The following is a 23,115-nucleotide window of genomic DNA, read 5'->3' on the forward strand; positions in this document are numbered from 1 at the left end:
GTCAACTCTCCACTGCTCAACCATGACCTGGGCTATTGCCCCAGTGACAGAGTCAAGTAGTGAGAAGAAGTGGCGTGTCCCCTCCCTGCGTGGGCTATGGCAGACAGGACCCTGGACAAGCAGCTCTTTGTCCCTGGTTGTGTTCTCCCCTCCTCTAGTCCTCGTCTCACCACTCCACGCCCGCTCCCCTCTGAGCAGCACTAAGAGGTTCTGACAGTTCATATGTACTTATTGTTTTGGCTGCTGACATTTGACTGTGCTTTCCTGCTGAATGTTTGCAATATCCCTTAGTCTTCCAGGTAGAATCTATGGCAAGCTGCTTCTTCACTGAAGAAGTGAAACATATTTGACCAAAAATAAACTTTTGTCCAGTTTGTTCACAAAATGAATTTCTCCTTTGTCATTTCCTGCTGACTGTCTTTGATCATGTCACACAGTCCTAGGTTGTGAAGCATTGGCATTTTGGCCTTTCACCCTTCTGCATTATTTTAACAGCTAAGGCATATTTTGTAAAATGGCTCAGGGCCAGCATTAGCTAGGCTAACATTTTTAAAGACTTCCATTAGTGCATTTATCTATTGAACGCTGACTTATTCTATTTTTTGTTTTAGTTTTTATTACAACCAAAATGTGTCATGTGTGACAAGGGATTTTGTGATAATAAAAGTTAACCAAATGTTATCTTCTTAGCACAAAAGTAGAAAGCACTAATTCAACTTTATGCATATCTTTGTTACATGGGTGTGGGGACACAATACTTAATAACAAGGTGAGAACTAAGATGAAATCAAACTTCACAAATGTTACATGGTAAACATTGATAGAGTTGTTGTCTGCCTTACAACTGGGCATATGTATTTATCATCATAGGTGTGCTCTCCTGAGAGACAGGTGCAGGATTTGTTGTAGCACCTGTGCACTGAGCTACCTGCTGCAGCCACACCTCTCTGAAGCCTCTCTTTGAACAGGTTTCCACATTCTTGGCGGCTCTCAAAAGGCTTATGAGCGGCTAACTGTGGGAGATTCCTGGACCCACTCCAACTCTTACAGCCTAGTGCACGTATAGCCGGGACCAAAAAGGACTTAAAGCTAATGAACTATTGGCAGACTGAAGAAAAATTACACTGCTCACAGGTGAGAAAGTGTTTAAGCAAGGGAGGGGTTAAAGAATAGGCTACTGTACTGCAAATAACAGTTTTATAATGATTTTATTTTGGGGGTTGAAAAGGCATTGGCCTCTGTGTTGATTTAATTAGATTATAAACTTAAATTCAGATTCAAATCTTTTTAGTCTGAACACAGACCAGTACACATCATCACAAAATTATATGCCCACAATACAGTTGATCACTGCACAGAAACTTTACGGGGTTAACTTGGTGTGGCTTTGAGGATCGGCTACTACCTACCAGCTTGTCAAAGCCTGATTTAATCAGATTTCAGAGCTAACAAGGCTGGGCCTGGTTAGTACTTGAATGGGAGACAGCTGGAAATATCAGGTGCCAAAGTGGTGCATTAGTGGCAAAAACTTGTCATTGTGTCCTTAAGCAAGACACTTAGTCTAGTATGAATGTGGAATGTGCATGTGAGCACTGGTGGTCGGATGGACGGATGACACAAATTGGCAGCCTCACTTCCATTAGTCTACCCCAGGGTACCTGGCTACAATAATACACTGTAAGACTTTGCTGTAAATAATATAATGACCCAGTTCCAATAGTAGCCTATTTTATTGTTATTATTGAAATCATTATTATATGGTGAAAAGCTTACCACAGCGTAGAGTGAATGAATAAAAGGTTTAGGAGTCTTGAAAGACACTATATTAATCCAGTGCATTATTAGGCCTATTATTAATACTTCAACATCAACAAATGGAAAAGGACTACGGAATTTTAAGAGACCCCTTACATTTGCAAAAAGAAAAAAGGGAAAAACATTCTTCAGTGTTTCAATGTAAACACACCATTTGTACTGTGATAAAATATGATCAAGTTATAACAACTTCACATGCACCGGATTTGTAGTTGGAAAAAGTGGTATTTAGCTGTGGTCCAACAGCCCTGCTCCTGCTCTTCTTGTCCTTGTGTCTTCATGGTTCCTGTGAGTCTGACACTGAGCAGAAATCCGACCACAAAACCTCAACATTAACTCCACGCCTCAGTGACATTACTTATAGCCTACAGTTAGTGTGTAATGAAAGAGGCACTACTTGTATTACAACTATTACCGCTGTTTTTACACCACATGAAAGTGCAGTGCAGTTTTATAAAGCCTGTGTGCTTTTGTGTTGTTTGTTATGCACACGGGGACCCCTAGTGGCGAATTGAAGACCTATACGCAGGGGAACGAAGTTGAGAGACACCAATGACCTGGGGCATGGACAAACAAAGCTGTGATGGATAAGGAGAGGTTCATAGCGCAAGGCATCTATATTTGAAGAGGGCGTCATGAGCGTCAGTCTTTGAACGCCCTATGTCCTTCTGAGGATCCAATATCCTCTGTTCTCCTTTGAAGATGTTGTGAAATAATATTTGTACTGTCTCTGGATATGTTTTTTCTGTTTCACTTTTCCGGACGTCTAGAAAGAAGATAGGGATAATATGCTTAGAAAAAGAAGCTAAAAATGTCAAATAAGGATTGCTCAAGCAGTGGTCAGAGTGATTTGTTCAAACCAGACTTAATTTTATTTGGGATAGATTCATATCATCAGATAAGTTCAGATGTGGTTTTGTCCAAATTTGCATGGTCCCTTAAAATTATGCCAGTATTATGCCATTTTCCGATCTAAGTTATAATGTTGTGTCCTCATCAAAACCATACCCAGAATTGTGTTTTGTTTCATTCACATGTTGAACACACAAGCCTGCATATTTAAACTGGGTTCTTTTTTCAAATGGAAAGCATTTTGTTCCATATTGTGATTTCATTTGGTAATACAGGAAGTGTTCCACTGAGTTTTTAAACTCCATACACCCTCGCCTTGAATGATTTCAGACCTAGAATTGCCAAGCTCAATGGAACTAAAGCTAGAAGGTAACTTGAAAATTACCACTATATGACAGCAGAATAGAACATTTTGAGCTTTGGAGATGTAGACTGAAATGTTTAAATGCATGGAGTATCTTTTCTCATTTGAATGCAACTGTTAATCCTCATTTAAAGAACAAAGGTAAAGGCAAAGATGCAAAAGATATAGTGATATTTTTTGTTACGGGCCTCTTCTTTGTAATTTGTGTAAATGTAGTAAGTTAGTACTTTACAAGTTACATACAGTCACCTATTTATACAAAAATCGATCAGTGCAGCTCCAGTATAGAAAGGAATGCACAAGTTCTTCTGATCAAACTGAACCAAAACTACAAGTAAAACATACTATTATTTAATTTAAAAATATTCATAATTTTACACATTAGACTGTACCAAATTGGTTTGGACTGTATTCCCAGTCAGGCAGTGCTGGCACTGCAGGGAAGGTCATTTAAAGATACTGTATAGGGGTGTATAAGATGTTTTTTCTGTTGCTTTGTAAGATGCTTTTGTTATATCCATTTGTACATCATAAACATACATCTGTTGCAGACATGGCTGTGACTCACCTGACCCATCTGAAGCAACACTTTTAGATCTTGTTTATTTTTGCACAGATATGCACCTACTCACTGATTATCCTCGATGAAACCTACATGTTGCATTTGTGAAAACCATAATGGTCTTACATCAAAGGCTGAGGCGCCAAAGTCACCCCATGATTCTGGTATTATCCATATCTGCTATGCTCCCTCTGTCTGTGCCCCATTTACCCCTGAGAGGTGGAGTGGGATGGGGGAGACTGAAGAGGCCTCCTCCTGCTGGTAAGCACATTTACTATGGGCCTATTCCAATGGTAAAGATATAAGATATACAGAGATATAATGATGTCATTTCAACAACTATAGTGAGCCTGCTGCCCTGAACAAAAGCAGCCTCTGATATCATAATATTATGGAAATGCATTAGCTATAAGCACATAGCTTATGTGTTGTTAGCGGTCATTGTCAATGTTCTGCCTATGAATCATTTAAGAGACCACCAGAGTCACAAAGGGCTTTGTATTCACACAAAGAACATAACATATTAACAGAGTTCTTCCTTGAATCAGTCAGAAGTCATTGCACAACAAAAGCCATATGCGGCACTCATAGTAAACATCTGAAAGGATCAAAACAATTTATTCAACAAAATGTCAGTTCTACTTGCAAATAGAACAGACAGACTTTCAGATACAACTGGAGTCTTTTTCAGACTTGAGATGATATTTTATCCATGTGCCTCAGCAATCTTGCCACTGCTAGGGAAGTTAGTGGATATACTCAAGCTCATACAGAAATAAATTTTTATATATAAGGAATGAATTCTACTATAGATTCATTGTTGATTTGTTGTCTTTGTCCTCACTGAAGACAGTGTATTCATGTGATATTTATTAATATTGAAAATGCATGGATTTCTTGACCTTTATCTGTTTTTTCTCCAAGATGTGTAGTTGCAAGCAGAAGATCGACATCTTGATTTGGCCACTGGTTTGGCCACAGCATCAAAAGAACCATATGACCTCTGAGGATGAAAGGCCCTCAGTCTGTGTCTAATAGAACAGGACGTACTCCACAGGGTCAGCACTAAGGCATCAGGCGATTATAGAAGAGATAACTTTTTCAAAATGTATGGACTATTATTTTGGTTTAATGCAACCTGACATTTTATGCTTACTATCCTTCATCTCCTCTTTTAGTGTCTCTGAATGTCTTTTCTCACATCTTCTTTGGTTTTGGATCTGTTTATTTTAACATTGGTCCGTGGTTTGGTAACACTTGGCTGGACTATAGTGTGAAACCCAAAGAGACAAGTTCATGCAGCAGAAAAGATTTCGAGAAGGATCAAATGGTGATGGGAAACTATCAGAATGAGGAGACACAGAAGATGATGATGAGTAGGTGTGACTGATGACTGTATTGATATCATTTATAGCTTTAAATGGTCTATGATGAATGTTTAGATGAAACAGATCATTGGGAGGAACTTTTGAGTGCAACCTCTCTAATAATAACTGGAACAAGAGTACTACAGCCAAACTCCTCACTCGCACATATGTTCTGGTGCTTGACAAGGAGCAGAGGACCTGTCAACAGGCAAGGGCCAGGCTAACGCTACGTGCTACTAGTGTGCGCACACATGGGCAGAAAAACATATGGATGTAAACACAGACGCCAACATGCTGGCTGTGTTGAAATATGCCAAACAGAATAGGATCTGGTGTGAAATGTCTTCTGAACTCTGGCACGTGAGGTCTGGGCCCAACTGAAAGGGAAAGTGAATAAAGACAAAAGAAATAGAACCGATTCTAAATGATCAACAGTCTGTATTTTCTTTATGACTATGATAATATTCTATATAATGAGTGTAAAATAGCTAACACTTCCAGTACTAAAACTGTCTTTTTAGAAGTGAGTGATTTTTACTCCAGCTTGTTGGAGAAAAAGATTCACCTTTGATGCTGGCCTATGAAAAACCCTTTTGTTCTGGACACTAATGGTATCATAGGCAAGATAATATTTTTTATATCCAGCAACTCAAAGTGCTTCTTATGACACACAAAATCAGATCAACAGACCAGATTATTTTAGATGTTCCAAGGTCTAACTAAAACTAGAGCTAAAAACAAATACTTTCGCTGTAGTCTCGCTCTAGGTGTTAGAATAGCCCTTTCGTCTTAAAGTATTTTTAAATCTTTGTTGAAAACTCATTTATATGCACAGGCTTTTAACACAAGCTGAGTGGGACATTTGTGTTGTTTTGTCTTACTATGTTTTTGTTTAGTTTTAGCAGAGTGCACTTTATATTGTCTTTAAACAGAACTTTGGGCAGCTGTGGTTGTTTTTAAATGTGCTTTATAAATAAACTTGACTTGATAAAATATATACTGTTTCTGTGGATATTTATTTGTGTTTTTCTGTCACACGTTGCAAATACACAAATTGTTTCAGAGTGCACAGGCCAACACATTAATCATTCTCTATGAATCAGAGACCGTTGAGCATCTTGTGGGCTGTTAAACCTAATAGAGAAATAGGACATTATACAAATGAGAAATGCAGTACTTCTTTCCAGACTGTCTTTGAGTGTGAGCATGTCTTTGCTCTGCTCCCCTCTCCATCCTTTTATGTCTTTTATATGTTATAACATCAAACGTTACACATAAAAGACCCTCTTCTGCTTTGGAGACGATTTTTCACTTAAAATGTGGTTCCCATTTCATGCCATTATCATATCACTGGACATGTCCACATGCAACTGTTGTTTTGAAGACCAAGGATTGGGAAAGTAAATGAGCCACAGAGTTGGTAATTTGAGCTCTAATCCAGTCTTAAACCCAATGGAGACTCAAATGTTTAGTGGAAACATTGCTAAAGTCAGACATCACAGAGAGGGAGAATGAAGAAGAAGCTGATAAAAATGACACAGTCCAACAGTTCCTGTTTGTATTGGCCTGGTTGGTTGCGAAGTGACATCTAGTGGCATGCGACATTTCAAAAGTGGATTATATATAATAATAATCCACTTTATATATATATATATATATATATATATATATATATATATATATATATATATATATATATATATATATATATATATATATATATATATATATATATATATATATATATATATATATATATATCGGTGGACGCCCCTGCAGCATCTGTGATTTCTCAAGCAGCTCGTCCCAACAAAGCACAGTAAGTATTTAACTCAGGAGGCTGCAGCTTCTGCTCAGGCCAGACTGTGGTTAACCATCACTCTTTTAAACAAATCAAATAATCATGTGAATTGTACCTCTTAGAGGTGATGGAGTTGGAGTTATGCCATTGTCCCCACTTTCTTAGTGCTTGACCCTTGGCTCTTTGTCAACTCACAGTTCAAATGCTTCTGTGAATGAATAAATTAATGGAAGTGAGAAGAAAATTCATAAATTGCTACAGCAACCTCAGGAGCATAACCATCATTGCCTACATTCAAAACCTTCTGTGGAGTAATGGGTTAAAGGTAAATATTTAATTTAAAAACAGGTCTATGTATATCAGAGTAGTCTAGATAACATCTCACATTCATCTCACACAGAGACAGAGAGTTGTGTGTATGTAAGAGAATTAGGGCCTCAGCTGTCTTCTGTTATATTATCCAGCAGCGACAGCTCAGTAGGGAGATGTACATATTCAGAAAAACCCATTCAGTCCCCGCTACTGCTACTGCCATTGTGCTCTCCTGAAAGGCACATCAACATGGTGTGCTATGCTTGTATAACTTGTAAATCTAACATAAACATACATATAAATGTACTTTAACCTTGTCTTACCTTGCCCCCTATAAATACCTGTTCCCTGAATTTTTTTTTCTTCTGCTGTGAGAAAGCGTCAGAGGGCCAACGACAACAAGAGTCTCCTTTGGATAGAGAGTGTATGTGGTGGTGAGTTAGGTGTGATACCAGCTCTCAGCATCAATAGGGCCAACATAAACACACACCAAGAGTGGCTCAAATAAAGCCTCAAACTTACTGTAAAGACGCCATTAGTGAGGTGTTGAAATTGTCACTTTCTATGGGTTTTGTTTAAAGTCCCTCCCAAAACATTCAAAACGCAAAACTTAATTCTGTGGGCATACAAGAAAATCCTGTGTGGTGCAATGGCATTACAACATCCCTAACCTTACATTTTTCTGGTCATTATCTCATACACTGGTTTTCTGTTTTTTAGTTAAGCTGTAAAACCATGTAGTCATTGAATAGTCTTAGAAAAGGTGTAAAGTAGCATTTAAGGCACACCATTTACTCTAGAAACCAGGCTGAAGACCAAGCCTTAACAACTTAAAACCAAACATAAAATTTTACATCTATATGATCCAACTTAAGCTATTATCTACTATAATACTGCTTTCATTTTAACATATTAATCCAGCCATATAGGGAAACAGGAAAAACAGTCACATAGCAGCCCCAAAATCTGCAGTATTTTTTTCACTCATTCATAGCTGCAATGGTGTTACAGTAACAGGCTCCACTCAAGTTTTATTGCACCGACTGGAGCTGTGATTTAACATGGTCTGAACTCATTACTATTTTCACTTCTTTCTCATATTTCCATGTGTGCATGTATCCTAAAGTAAATATCCCTTGATTAACGAGTAAGTCCGTACCCCAGACTCCTTTGACAGTTATAAGCTTGATACTGACCCATGCTACTTGATTTACAGAGTTGACTTTGGTCAAAGTGTTGTGACCCACAGCTCTACTGTCGCATCAGGGTGGTCATGCTCACTGCCATTTTTACAGGACATGAAGTGAGTGTGGGGTTACAGAGTCATGCAGGGGTGACTCCCCTCCCCTGCCCTCTCATGGCCCACTGCCCCTCTAGACTCTGGTTGCTGGTTCATGCTGTAAATGTCATCCTAGTTACACCCTCTGTCCCTCCCCCTGACAGACTGCTCTTTATTAAGCATGCTTTTAAAAGGCCCATAGGAATTGACCTTTCTCTGTTTTTCTGTCCCATTATAAATACCAGACTACTGCATGTCTAGAGAAGTCTGTTTAGCTGTGCTTTTAAATTATAGCACTTAAATTTATATATGGGCTGTAGGTTAAACAACCATGCAGTTCATAGTATAATAGCAATATACAGCATATTTAAATCAGAACTATATTACTATCACTTAATCCACTTAGGGCGGCAAAAATAACCCAAAATGTGGAAAATTTGAACAAAAATAAAAGAAAAACATAGGCCTTAACTGTGTAATTTATTGACAGAAATATTAGCAGTTTGTCACTTGGCAAGCTATAGACACTTCTTCAGGCATATTTAATTGCTCTTAGTAGACTAAACTGTGGTTTAAAATATATGTTGATACCCCTGATGATGATATATATATATATATATATATATATATATATATATATATATATATATATATATATATATTGTTGTCTTGATCATACATCTCCAGTGAAGTAAAGAATCTGGTTGTCATTATTTTTCCTTTGCCACAGTACTGGCAGAAAGTAATTAGTGAACTTGGTGGCACAATTAGCACTCCTGTAGCAATAACCATGTAAACTCCAGCCATTTTCCCCCTCCATCCGTTCCCACGCCAGCCGAGAGACATAGTCCCTCCAGCCTGCCCTGGGTCTTCCCCGGGGCCTCCTCCTGGTGGGACATGCCCTGGGGAGGCACCCAGGAGGCATCTGGAACAGATGCCCGAGCCACCTCAACTGGGTCCTCTCGACATGGAGGAGCACCGACTCTACTCCGAGCTCCTCCCGTGTGATTGAGCTCCTCACCCTATCTCTAAGGGAGCGCCCAGCCACCCTGAGAAGGAAACTTATTTTTAGCACTTGTAACCGCAATCTTGTCCTTTTGGTCATTACCCAGAGCTCATGATCATAGGTGAGAGTAGGAACGAAAATTGACCGGTAAATCGAGAGCTTCGCCTTTCGACTCAGCTCCCTCTTCACCACAACAGAGACAGCATCACTGCAGATGCTGCACCGTTCCACCTGTCAATCTCATCCTCTGTCCTCCCCTCACTCGTGAACAAGACCCCGAGATACTTAAACTCCTCCACTTAAGGCAGGGACTCTCCACCCAGCCGGAGAGGGCAAGCCACCTTTTTCCGGTCAAGAACCATGGCCTCGGACTTGGAAGAGCTGATTCTCATCCCAGCCACTTCACACTCACACACATTGCAGGTCCTGGCCTGATGAAGCCAACAGGACAACATCATCTGTGAACAGCAGAGATGAGATCCTGTGGTCCCCAAACCGGCCCCCCTCCGGCTCCTGACTGCGCCTAGAAATTCTGTCCATAAATACAATGAACAGAACCGGTGACAAAGGGCAGCCCTGGCAGAGTCCAACATGCACCGGGAACAGGTCTGTCTTACTGCCGGCAATGAGAACACAGCTTCTGCTCCAGTCATACAGGGACCGGACAGCCCTTAGCAAAGGGCCCCGGACCCCATACTCCCAGAGCACCCCCCACAGGACACCACGAGGGACACGGTCGAATGCCTTCTCCAGATCGACAAAGCACATGCGGACTGGTTGGGCAAACTCCCATGAATCCTCAAGCACCCGATGGAAAGTGTAGAGCTGGTCCAGTGTTCCACGGCCAGGACAAAAATCACACTGCTCCTCCTGAATCCGGGGTTCGACTATCGGCCAGATTCTCCTCTCCAGTACCGGCATAGACCTTACCGGGAAGGCTGAGAAGTGTGATTCCCCTGTAGTTGGAACACACTCTCCGGTCCCCCTTCTTATACAGAGGGACCACCACCCCGGTTTGCCAGTCCAGAGGTACTGTCCCCGACCGCCACGCGATGTTGAAGAGGCGTGTCAGCCAAGACAGCCCTGCAACATCCAGAGACTTAAGGACGGATCTCATCCACCCGGAGCTTTGCCACTAAGGAGCTTGCCAACCACCTCAGTAACTTCAGCCAGTTTGATGGACGAGTCCGCCTCTGAGTCCCCAGTCTTGGCTTCCTCCTCAGAAGACGTGATGGTGGGATTGAGGAGATCCTCAAAGTATTCCCTCCACCACCGGACAACGTCCCCAGTCGAGGTCAACAGCTGTCCCTCCGCGCTGTAAACAGTGTTGGTGAAGAACTGCTTCCCACTCCTGAGGTGCCGGACGGTTTGCCAGAATTTCCTTTAGGCCATCCAATAGTCCTCCTCCATGGCCTCCCCAAACTCCTCCCAGCTCCAAGTTTTTGCCTCTGCGACCGCACCGGCTGCAGTGCGCTTGGCCTGCCAGTACCCATCAGCTGCCTCAGGAGTCCCACGAGCAAAAAAGGCCCGATACGACTCCTTCTTCAGTTTGACGGCATCCCTTACTTCCGGTGTCCAGCCTCCCTCGGAATCCGGGAGAAGTCCTCCCGGAGGTGCGAGTTGAAGGTCCCTCTGACAGAGGGCTCCGCCAGACGTTCCCAACAGACCCTCACTACATGCCTGGGCCTGCCAGGTCTTTCCGGCTTCCTCCTCCGCCAGCGAACCCAACTCACAACCAAGTGGTGATCAGTTGACAGCTCAGCCCCTCTCTTCACCCGAGTGTACAAGACATGTGGCCAGAGGTCAGATGACACGACTACGAAGTCGATCATCGACCTCCGGCCAAGGGCATCCTGGTGCCATGTGCACTGATGCACACCCTTGTGCTTGAACATTGTGTTCATTATAGACAAATTGTGACTAGCACAGAAGTCCAATAACAGAACACCGCTCGGGTTCAGATCAGGGAGGCTGTTCCTCCCAATCACCCCTCTCCAAGTGTCACTGTCGTTGCCCACATGGGCGCTGAAGTCTCCCAGTAGAACAACGGAGTCCCTGTTTGGTGCATGTCAGGGAATTGACCCCGACCTCAAATATTAAAGAACACGCCAGGGACACAGTGGTTGGTTTTACTTGTGCAAGGAGTAAGAGAGAGCTCTGCCTGTCGCAAGGAGTAGGAGAGAGCTGCCTGTCTCATCCTAACTGAAGCTCTCTTCTCTCCATCGGCCTTTTATTGTAGAGCACACAATTAGCATACAGTAGGTTACTTTGAATACAGTACCTATTGTTCACATGTTGTCTCATGACTGACAAGCTTCCACTGACACAGCTCCCCATTATACACAGGTTTCACATTCCAGGTGGTAGATGCCTCTAGCAATTCCTCAGAGTTCTGTGTTAACCTCATGATGTTTACCATTACTATTTGTTTCTCCCGGTACATTATCTTTAATGAGTCAGCCAATGCATCAGCAAGATCACCTGATACAGCTTGAACACAACAAGACAAGTAAAACAAAAAGCCAATGTTGATAACTTATACTACATCATGATTACCTTTACATGAGAAATGCTTATAACATAAAAATTCTCTAACAGTGCACTGTCCAGTACCCCTCCCAGGGACTCCAAGAAGGTCGGGTACTCTGCACTGCTGTTCAACCCGTAGGTTGACACTACAGTGAGAGACCTGTCCCCGACCTGAAGGCCAGGGACGTGGCCCTCTCGTTCACTGGGATGAACTCCAACACACAGCGGCTGAGCTGTGGGGCAATGAGCAGGCCCATACCAGCCCGCCACTGCTCCCAGTGGCCAACACCAGAGAAATGTAGAGTCCAGTCCCTCTCAAGGAGTTGGGTTCCAGAGCCCAAACTGTGCGTGGAGGTGAGGCCGACTATATCTAGTCGTAACGCTCAACCACCCGCACAAGCTCAGACTCCTTCCCCCCCAGCGAGGTGACATTCCATGTCCCCAAAGCTAGTCTCCATGTCCAGAGATCCGGTCGCCGAGGCCCGCGCCGTTGACTGCCCCGTGAGGACGGCCCCACGTCGCTCCTTCAGGCTGAGCCCGGCTGTGCCCCTTGGGGTTAGGCCTAGCCACCAGGCACTCGCTGGCGAGCAACCATCCCAGGCCTGGGTCCAGGGTGGGGCCCCGGTAAAGCCGATCCTGGTGACGTCACTGACCTCTGATTGTAACTCATCATAGGGGGATTCTGAACCGCTCTTCGTCTAACCCGTCCCCCAGGACCTGTTTGCTTTGGGTGACCCTACCAGGGGCATGAAGCTCCCGGGATCATTCGGGCACTCAAACTTCTCCACCACGATAAGGTGGCAGTTCAGGGAGGAGGCCAGCCATTTTCTCTAACATTAAAATACCTCAACATCCATTCGTTCAAGTCACAATGGTGCACATAATTTGCAAAAGGCATAAAGAAAGATAATTATGTTTTTCTTCTGACAGTTTGAAGGTACACTGCATAACGTCTCAGATGAAGGATCCACAATGTGCTTGTCTTCAGGCATTGTTGATTTGCCTAGAATACTGTCTATTAAACAGCATTCAACTAATATCTCATTTAAGTATGATAATGGTATTTTTGAGCATTCTAGGCAAAAAAATTAAATCTCCATGGAGACAAGCAGGTGGCGGGCTCTCCACCAGTAAAGTTACAAACTCGCTGTACACTATAATTTTAAAAGGAATTCACTCATCTTAACTTTTAGGCTTAGCCTGACACATTCATGCTTATGATGCATGGCCCCATATTGTGTAGAGGTTATGGAGTCCTGGTCTGATGGTGATGACAACATGATTAATGGTCCCATGTACTCTCTCTCATAGTCCACACTGCAGCTCTAAGTGGCCTGGAGAGAAGCTGAGGAAAGCTGCTTGTAGGGGAATAGAACAGCCCCTGTGTGCATAAAGATAAGAGGCTGTTTACAGTACGACATGGACACTTTGTTTACACTGGGAAATATTAAGAAAACACAAACAAGTAAGCTTTGGTTTGAGATTAATGATGAAGGGTCTGGTTTTATTGATCAATGAGCTCTCTGAAATCCTCTAAACTTACTGCAAAAATAGTATTTGAAATGTAAACAGTAGTAATTTTAGGTTACATAAATTATAATTAATTTGCGGGTGTTTTATACATGTTCCATATCTTTAGTAAGGACTCCTTTCAGCTACATGTACTCATTAGTGAGGCGTGGAAAGAGGGGCATTTGAACCAAACATTGAAACGCAAAACAATTTAATTTGTTTAATTCGGTGGTATTAAATTTTCTAGTAATCTAAAGTGCTACAGTCATGTGAAGGAATGCCTATAAAACCATTTTTGTTGACTATCTTCATTAATCTTCTGTACACTGCTATAAAGCCCCCAGTATGGAGAAAGAAGGGGCTGTGTGCCATGGGGTCAGTCAGAGTAAGAGGAAACTGGGCCTGGCACCTCAGCTCACAACAAACTGCTGCCAACACAAGCTGTCCGCACACCGCTCCATCCTGAAGGAGAGGACCTCTGCTCTGCCAACTCCCAAAGTGAGGAGAGGTTCAGGAAAAGCATAGATTTGCACAGACCAAAATTATTATTTTTATTTTATTATGACATTCTGTACCTTTCAACCTAACCACCAAAATTATCCACATACAATGTACTTGATATTTCTTGCATGACCAGAGATTTTGCCAAAACAGGTGAAATTATTTATATTTCGCAAGCATAATTTGTAGGACAGTGTAAAGCTTTCACATAGTGTTCAATAGATAAAACTAAATGTTATGTAAAGGGGGAAATTTGAATTATTTGAGTAATGGATTACATGAATTTACTAATACTATTATTAAAGAATTATTTTAAGTTAATTACTTATAGATTGAAGACACAGTGTATAGCAAGTTATTGTTTTTCATAGTTACTGGTTAAAACAAAATGTCATGTTATGTTTATGTAGCATGAAACATTTATTTTACAAATCCATGAGCTTTACAGTCACACAGTGAGTTGGAAGTGTATTCTGTGTGTATGTCCCGAGCCTACAGACAAGCACTATATACCACCATCCCAAACCAATATGGAGAAAGGCAAATGTAACCATATTTTCTTACCATTTACACAAAGAGCTTATTAAAGCAGGTGTTACAGTATGGCTTGCCTTTCTGGTCTTTAAAGATTCCCTGGCTGAGCTGGCGCCGGCAGAAAGCACACACAAAGTGCTCTGGATGAAACTTGCGGGACAGTGCAGAGATGCAGCGTCCGGTGATAGGCTCTCCACAGGTGCCACACAGAGAGCCCTGTCGAGAGTGGTAGTGCAGCAGACACAAGGCTTGCCCCTCCAGCCCTAAGAAGTGTCCACTGGAGAGTGGTGTCAGACAGTCCTGTGAAGAAGGGAACATGCAGATGTATGAGGTGACATAAAAAAGAAAATAAATGGGTAAGTAAACCAATCAGGCACAAAGCTGTGTGAGTAAATCCAACCACGGATCTTTTAGATCAGGAGGCAGAGCAACACATTTTGTTGCATGAGGCAGGTTAACAACATAGCCAAAAAGAGGTTGGTGGATCAGAGTATGTAATTAAACAGGACAGTGAGTAGAAAAGAGAAAAAACACATGTGGAAAAGCACCTGGTAATTTTGGTCTCTTTTATGGACCCTGCTGTTTGACTAATGTTGCAGATGTAGACATGTAGTTAAAATTTTCATTTGGCAATTTTTTTATATGTCATATACCAATAAAAGCACAGGTGAAAATATTAAAACTAGGGATATTTTTCTTCTTCTTTTAACTTCTTTTTATTTTGCCTTAAGACTATGCCAATGTGAACATTCCCAAATCCTATTGGCTTGAAGTGGAAACACTTCAAATTATGACATCACCAAAATTCAGGCCAGGTTTAGTGTTCTTTTTAATTAATATGCTGGGGATTCTTATGCAACTTTGCCAACTAATAGTTGGCAACAGTTGCTCAGGTGATCAAATGGTCATGTTATGACAGTTGGCAATTCAATCCCAGCTCTAACCATACTGTAGTTGTGTCCATGGGCAGGACACAATATTGAGACAAAGTGAGTGAAGTGGAAGATGAATAAGTGATTGGCTTCTCTGACCAAAATAACAGTACTTTAAGAACTGTGTGAACTCAAACACATTGATCACTCCTGCAGGTTCCTTTTGCCAGTCAAATGTTTTGAATAAATCTTTTCTTGGTGTGAAATGTGTGTGGTCCTATGGTAGTGCTCACAGAGCAGACAAAGCACTCGGGATGCCAGGTCCCATTGGCCGCAGTCAGGTAGTTCTCCCTCACTGCTTCTCCACACCCAGAGCACTTAGGAGCAAAGAGATTGTAAAAATCTTTGCAGCAATATGGCTTCCCCTCCTTCTCCAGGAAACCTGTAATAAAAATGTTACAATGTGTGTATAGTTCTGTTGGTTATTGTTTTTGTACAAAAGAAAATAAAAGACAAACCAACCGTCAGGTCCAAAAAGGTCTCCACAGTGTGAGCAGAAAAAGTGCTCTGGATGCCATGTCTGATCCAGTGCAGTCAGGATGTTCTTCAAATTCACATAAATGCAATCAGAATTACATGAAAAGCATATAAACAAAACAACAAGGTCACTAATAAAAGAGCATGATCTGATAAAAAAAAAATTAACTCACCTGCAGAATGGGGCCTTTGCAGTATGCACATCGAGGAGAGAACTGTTCATGATAATCTTTTGCACAGTATGGCCACCCCTCTCTTTCAAAGAAACTTGTTGTGCACAGGTCCACCTTACACACTGCACACACAAAATGCTCCGGGTGCCATGTTTCTCCTAGTGCTGTGATTATCTGCATCATCAACAATTATTTGCCTTATTGTTTAATCAATGAGAACTGTCAATTACAAAGCTCTAGTGAGCCATCATTTACCTTTCCCACAATGATCTTTTTACAGGCAGCGCAGTGGCCTTTTGCTGTGGTCTTGACACCTATCTTCTCTAAGTCTGAGCTCAGGCCTCCCAGGAGCTCATCTATTGTGTCTGTGCTTTTAGATGGAGTTGGCTGAACGTTACTGTTTTCTCTGTGCATTGTTTCTTCTTTTCTTTTTACAGACAGTTTTGGTACAAGTGGAGGTGGGCTTTCTTTTGGTTCTTGATGCTATTCAGGCAATGATGAGATGAGGACAGAATTAAATGGCTGTGGTCAAGAAGAATATTTTTCAAAATTATTCAGAATTACTCTTGCTATTGCCATAATTGTAATTTCTTCCATTAATACAGGTAACTTTAAGGTCATTCTTATCTCTCTCTCTCTCTCTCTCTCTCTCTCTCGAGGTTAAAGGTAATGTCTTAGTGCCACCTGTTGGCCATTTTAATTATCGAAAAAACTGTATGAGCGCAAACTATACTAGTATATATATAGACCTGCTTATACAAAAGGCTGTTGTTTACCTGAGCTGCCAGACCCAAGAGATCTTCCAAGATGAACTCCAGTTCTTCAGTTGGGGACATAGCTCTTTGTGTTGCAGCCACAGGGGCAGGAGGTGAGCTGACAATAATATAATATATATATATATATATATATATATATATATATATATATATATATATATATATATATATATATATATATATATATATATATATATATATATATATATATATATATATATATATATATATATATATATATATATATACACACATACACACTATATATATATATATATATATATATATATATATATATATATATATATATATATATATATATGTGTGTGTGTGTGTGTGCGTGTGTATAATCACTAAAATCTGTCAACCCATAAGTATAATGCTGAAGTAAAACTTTCAACTTTGATTAAAATTGCATAAAAATTATTTACCTGTATACATTTGAACAGCTAGAGGTGTTGACATTTTTAGTATGTTCAGCAAGGTTTTCTGTGGATATCTAGTGCCACAAAAAAAAAAATTGTATTTGAGGAAATATATAAAGACTATATGTTATAAATTCTTACGTTACCTTTTCTTTGCTTCCTGCACCAGATGTGTTCAAGGCCAGTTCTTCCAGTAACAAGTCTATTCACAGAAAACACCATATTAAATAGTATAAACTGATGCAATTAGAAATGTTCACATGGAAAGATCTTGTTTAATTTATTGTAATTTATTGTGATTTAATTAGATCTTTGCGCATGTCAGCTTTTGAGTCATACTCAGGAAACATGTTGCAGAAGTAAAACTGGGCTGTCAGTGACCAAATTTCACGCACTGGTTATATTTTCATCGAAAATCAGGACAATGAAACACAAACATTGAACATTTCGGATTTTACGTGTATAGGTTATTAGTCTATAAATGAAATTAAATAAATTGCTAATAAAATACACCTGTATCTTTGTTCATCATGGGTCTTCTCTGTGGTGTATAGTTAATTTTACCATAAATATTTACTTAAGTAACACGAGCAACTGTTTTAGTTCAATTGAATAATTGTATTATGACCATTAACACATTTTCTATATGAACCAACTGCCTGAATACATTATATAATATATTTTGTACTAGATACCTAGGCTACTAGTATAGTAGCCAAGGTATCATTAATAAAGAAAAGTGTCTTACCAAGTTCATCCATAGCTGCATTCCTTCACCATAAAAACGATGGTGAGTGAACGTTTTTGTTAGTTACTGAGCTAGTTACTTAAGTTGCTCCAATTTGAATCAGATAAACTGTCACTTCCTCTGAGGGAGGATGTTGTTTCCAAATCTGTATTTCATGTGACCTTTTTTGAGTTTCCTGTGTGTCAAACCACAACTATGTCATGAAAGTTACAATTTTCAGCGTATATATGGATCCCTTTATGAGCCTCCAAGATATGAAATTAGATTTTCTTAAATTAAACCATAGCTGCTCTATATAATTATTAAGCTATTTACTAGTCTTTTTATTTAGGTTTAGTTAAACAAAACTCCACAAAATGTTTAAAAACAAAACATGGGTATTATTGTAGCCTAATAATAAACAGAACAACTGTAACTATCGACTATTTTAAATTAGATCGTGCATCTGCATGATGATAGGGTAATAAAAGGGCAGTTACCTGCCTTGTCGCACCACTACAGGATCAACCATTAACAGAATCAAGCAGGTTTTTTTTTTTTTTAAGTTAGTATATAGTAACGGAGTGAGTGCACGTTTACAAAATATATTTATTGTCACTAAAGAAAAAGAAAAAATAGCATAATAAAAGTGAATACATAAATAATGTGTCATTGTTCGAAAATGTTTCTGCTTGTTTTTCGACAGCGGCACTCCACCCCTCACCACATGGTTTGGTCCTGCCCGGAAAGATTTGTGTTTACAGCCTAGCTTCCACTTTAGGTTAGCGTTCGTTGTTTTACCCATATTAATGTGTTTTATACATTAAAACGATGCCATTTTGAGGACTCTTCTCGGACATATGTATGCGATATCACTAACATGTCTTTGTTGATAAAAAAGGGCGATTGGCAAGTTTAGCTATGACAGCTGGCTAACGTAGCTTGAGGTTAGCCAGCAACTACGAACACGGGCTAACTTCTACAGTCGTGGCACAGTGATTATATTGAGGTATTGTTTGGTCAAGTTTGACTTATATAATGACATTTATTTACATGTTGAGTGAATGTCAACGCCACCTCGTTTTATGTTTAATTTCAGTGTGTGTGGATGTCCAGGTCTTGAGTGAAGGAGCACGGCCATGGGAGCGGAGAGCAGCGCGGTGCGGAATTGCAAACTGGAAGAGCCGCTTCTGACTTTCCCCTCTGGTCCGACCATGTATTCCGCTGTGCTCCAGGATAACAAGCCCGCCTCTGTGTTTGTCCACAAGAGAGGAAGCGAAGACAAAGTCAATAAAGCTGCCAAGGTACAGTAAATTCATTTTGCATTTATAACACTGTTAGTGTTGAGGAAAATAATTAATAATGATAACAATACAAATGTCTTATATTGTTCTTTCATTCCTTACACTCAGGGTGGTGTCAAGGTCCTCAGGTACACACAAAACTAAAAACTCAAGCTCATTTTACATTTATATATAAGCATGGTAGGTGAAGTGTCTTGCCCAAAGACAGCTGTCGAAGTTGAGTTTGAATTGCCAATATTCAAATAAAGATGACTAATTCTACACCTAGGGCTTTCCTCATATTGACTGATCACAATTTTTTATTTTGTCTTGTACAAAAAACAAATAGAAATGGCCTTCAATAGAGGTGTGCCTGTGGACCCCTTGATTCAAAGGACCATGGCATATCTTTGATGATCTGAAAGGACTGTATCTCAATCTCTTTCTTAAAATTAAATTATTGCACAGCGCTAACTCCACCATCCTTTGCTAAAAGTTATAACTGTACTTTTTTGTTCTTGCAGCACCTGAAGACCCTGAGGCATCCGTGTCTGCTGCGGTTTCTGTCCTGCTCCGTTCAGAACGGAGGGATCCATCTGGTCACTGAGCGTGTACAACCACTGGAGTTACTGCTGGACAGCCTTTCTGCTGAGGAAATATGTGCAGGGCTTTATGATATTCTGCAGGCACTAGTGTTTTTACATGAAAGGGTAAGATGAATCAAAGCTCTCACAAACCTGTAGTTTACAATATAATGAAGTTTTGCACTGATTTTTTTAAGGGCAAATTGAGTCACAACAATATATGCAGGTCATCCGTCTTTGTCAGTGAAGATGGTCATTGGAAGTTGGGTGGAATGGAAACTGTGTGCACATTTTCTGAAGCAACTCCTGAAGTACAAAGAACAATTACAAATCTTTTTATCTGCTGTTAGTTGCTGACTGTGGTTAGATTGTAGCTTTCACCTTTTGTCCATTTTCAGTTTCTTTCAGCTATAAAAAATGTTAGAGATGACAGTTGTGTTCCACCAGAGGAACAGGTAATTTAGTTTTTGTTTTTTTTTAGATGCATTTTTCATTATTTGTATTACACTTTCCTTGAACCGTCATATTGTACAACAGGTTGAAGGTTTTGCCATGCTTCCTGAAGAATATGCTCATTCCAGAGACTGTTACTCTTTTGGGGTACTGGTTGAGACCCTTGTCCCTTTGCTGGATAGTTATGGTAAGCAGGGCCTACTTCATTGGTATCAGTATATGAGATGGAATTATTGTAACATTAATATCTTTCTAATACAGTAACACAAGACCTAGTAGACAGTTTAAAAAAGTCTTTGCTTGCTGGTCCACTAAATACAGACCCATCATGTAGGCCACCACTCACCTCTCTGCTCACACATGATTTCTTCAGGTGTGTGTCACTTTTTTCACTTTTATCCAATTTTATAGTCACCATAGCTTTAGGCAAATTTTGTTGTTTTTTCTATATGTAGAAATGACTTTCTGGAAGTGATAAACTTTTTGAAGAGTTTGACTTTAAAGACAGAAGAAGAGAAGAATGAATTCTTCAAGTAAGAGACTTGTTTTATTTGGTTTAATTCAAGCTTGGGAGCTAATAAACAAAGTGTGATATTTTTGTTTTTGCAGATTTTTACTAGACCGGATCCAGAGCCTTCCTGAGGAGCTCATAGCCTCTCGCCTTGTCCCTGAACTGCTCACCTCTCTCGTTTTAGCAGAACCCATGGCAGTCAGGAGTTTCCTCCCTCATCTTCTAAAGCCAAAGACAGGTAAATCAATCTGACATTAATATTATTCATCCAGTTATTGTCAGTTTTTGTGTTACTGTAAAACTCCTTGACAGAATCCAGTGGCAGTGACAGCTCAGAGGAGTGCCTGCTTTCTCTGCCCCTTTATCGAAAACATGTGATTCCTCAACTTCTGAAGCTTTTTAAAGTCAAGGAGGAACACATTAGGATGGTGCTTCTGGCCCATATCCACATCTACTCTGAGTTCTTTTCCCAAGACGAACTTAAAAACCAGATCCTACCTCAGGTATTATGAATAATTAATATATTTTTACAGAGTACTTTGTAACTAAATCATAAGGGCTTGTCTTTTGAACTTTGAAATGTTTAAAGGTGCTGCTTGTGCTTATACCTGCAGGTCTTGCTGGGAATGAGGGACACCAATGATTCCCTGGTTGCAATGACACTGCAGGGTCTGGCTGTGCTGGTGCCACTACTTGGAGCTCAAGTTGTTGTTGGAGGAGAAAGAAACAAGGTCTTTAAACGCACTACCCCCAACTTCAGCAAGTCAACTGAAGTCACCCCTGAAAGTAAGTATTTGACCTGATGACCCCACAATATTTCAAAGCTGTTTTTCCAAATATATATTGTATCTGTTTGTAGATTCACCTGTACACAATGTTGGAGTCTGTCAGCCACAAATAGCCCAGCCAGCAAAAGTCTTGAATTTGTTTGCCAAATCTTCATTAGAGGAAGTCTCTTCAAAAGTTTATCCCCTGCCATTTAAATCAGGTACTAAACTATAATGCTTTAACATAATTTAACTTGCTTTATAATAAATTAATCCCTATGGGTATGCATATCTCTTAGAGGTCAGTAGGCAGCTGTCCCTTCCACTGAATGGATTTCACCACAACTCTGAAGTGGAGTCGCAATCATACCATCCAGAGCAGCCCAGCAGAGCAGAGAGGCCAGTGGAGGACTGGCCTGACTGGAGTGACCCTGAGGACACAGACATTGGAGAGGGCAAACCGGTTAGGATCCAGATTGAGTCTTCTACTGGAGTAGCCCCAGACAGCAGCAGGGTCCCCGCACACAGCACAGAGGAGCCATGGGAGGACTTTGAAGACACTGAACCTACACCAGATCTATCTCCAACTGCTCCTGTCCCAGACACTCTTACATTAGATCAACCCAAATCAGTGAATACTACACCTACAAAATATAAACCATCTTCAAAACCCCTAAAGCTTGCATCCACCTTACAACAAACCACTCAGAGCAATGACCACTCCTCATGGGATAATAGCTGGACTCAGACAGAGTATTCAAGCAAGCCATCCAACCCCAAGCTAAAAAGTGGTAGTGTGGGAGGGTTGGGAGAAGAATTCACAATCAAGGTGAAAAGAAAAGTAGAGCAGGACCCTGAGCTGGACTTATTTGCAGATATGGTGCCAGACATCAAACTTTCATCTCCAGCTATGCTCACAGAGGAGATCAGTGGACTGTCCAAATCTGTGAGTGAAAACTCCAAGCCACTAGACCAAGATTTATCTGGTGATACTTTCAATGCCAAGTTTGCTGCCGTCAGTACGACTGAGGTGAGAATGTGGGAAGGGCTAGGAATCAATACTTGTACTTTATGGGCAGTAACTAAAACACTGAGATTAGATAAATAGGATAAAGATTTGTCAATTTAATCCAAATGAACCATTTTATATTTTTCATTTTCCTCAGAATGATGCTGATGGTTGGGTCGATGATGATGACTTGAACTGGGAGGATGAAAATGCCTGGTGAATCCAAAGGCAGTGAAGACAAGAAGGGATTTATATAATTTCAACATTACCAGCTATATTCAAGGATAATAAGCATTTTGTAAATGCTGTCTGGACTTTCAGTCAATTATGGAAGAAATATTTTACAGGATGTACAAACACAAGCAGACCTGCATTGGCAATTGGTAGTACAATAGTTACAAAGTCATGGATGAAATTCAAACTGACACTTTTTTGTTTATGTGCCATAGTTTAACTGGTATGATTTCATCAAGGGGTTGCACTTTGAATCAATGTGAAATAAAGTACATAATTTATTAGTATTTGATTGTTGGTGAAATAAATATTTTGTTAATCTCTATTTTT

General features: G+C 40.5%; 2 protein-coding genes across 5 annotated transcripts; one reads left to right on the forward strand and one right to left on the reverse strand.

Annotated features, from left to right (window-relative positions):
• Positions 1 to 11,481: 11,481 nt before the first annotated feature.
• On the reverse strand, positions 11,482 to 18,337 carry lpxn (leupaxin). 3 transcript variants are annotated; one of them, XM_055164972.1, is made up of 10 exons: positions 17,966 to 18,322; positions 17,364 to 17,419; positions 17,224 to 17,291; positions 16,793 to 16,889; positions 16,272 to 16,499; positions 16,017 to 16,190; positions 15,829 to 15,910; positions 15,600 to 15,748; positions 14,512 to 14,734; positions 11,482 to 13,268 (listed from the first exon to the last, which is right to left on the reverse strand). In XM_055164972.1, the coding sequence occupies exons 1-10, from the start codon at positions 17,976 to 17,978 to the stop codon at positions 13,213 to 13,215; spliced, it is 1,146 nt and encodes a 381-aa protein (XP_055020947.1). In that variant the 5' UTR covers positions 17,979 to 18,322; the 3' UTR covers positions 11,482 to 13,212. The 3 variants fall into 3 exon arrangements, with proteins under 3 accessions (XP_055020947.1, XP_055020948.1, XP_020788836.1); XM_055164973.1 differs by lacking the exon at positions 17,224 to 17,291 and having other exon boundaries at positions 17,966 to 18,337; XM_020933177.2 differs by lacking the exon at positions 11,482 to 13,268 and having other exon boundaries at positions 13,936 to 14,734; positions 17,966 to 18,311.
• Positions 18,338 to 18,664: 327 nt separating this feature from the next.
• scyl3 (SCY1-like, kinase-like 3) lies at positions 18,665 to 23,110 on the forward strand. 2 transcript variants are annotated; one of them, XM_020933169.2, is made up of 14 exons: positions 18,665 to 18,953; positions 19,044 to 19,248; positions 19,752 to 19,937; positions 20,009 to 20,122; positions 20,210 to 20,266; positions 20,349 to 20,451; positions 20,526 to 20,637; positions 20,720 to 20,797; positions 20,874 to 21,013; positions 21,088 to 21,278; positions 21,390 to 21,561; positions 21,635 to 21,763; positions 21,842 to 22,572; positions 22,709 to 23,110. In XM_020933169.2, exons 2-14 carry the CDS (start codon positions 19,084 to 19,086, stop codon positions 22,769 to 22,771), a joined length of 2,241 nt encoding a protein of 746 aa, XP_020788828.1. In that variant the 5' UTR covers positions 18,665 to 18,953; positions 19,044 to 19,083; the 3' UTR covers positions 22,772 to 23,110. The 2 variants fall into 2 exon arrangements, with proteins under 2 accessions (XP_020788828.1, XP_020788829.1); XM_020933170.2 differs by having other exon boundaries at positions 19,061 to 19,248.
• The last annotated feature ends 5 nt before the right edge of the window (positions 23,111 to 23,115 follow it).

This window comes from Boleophthalmus pectinirostris, unplaced genomic scaffold (genome assembly GCF_026225935.1).
Source record: "Boleophthalmus pectinirostris isolate CB_2022bp ecotype Guang Dong unplaced genomic scaffold, ASM2622593v1 HiC_scaffold_7, whole genome shotgun sequence".
NCBI classification, from domain to species: Eukaryota; Metazoa; Chordata; class Actinopteri; order Gobiiformes; family Gobiidae; genus Boleophthalmus; species Boleophthalmus pectinirostris.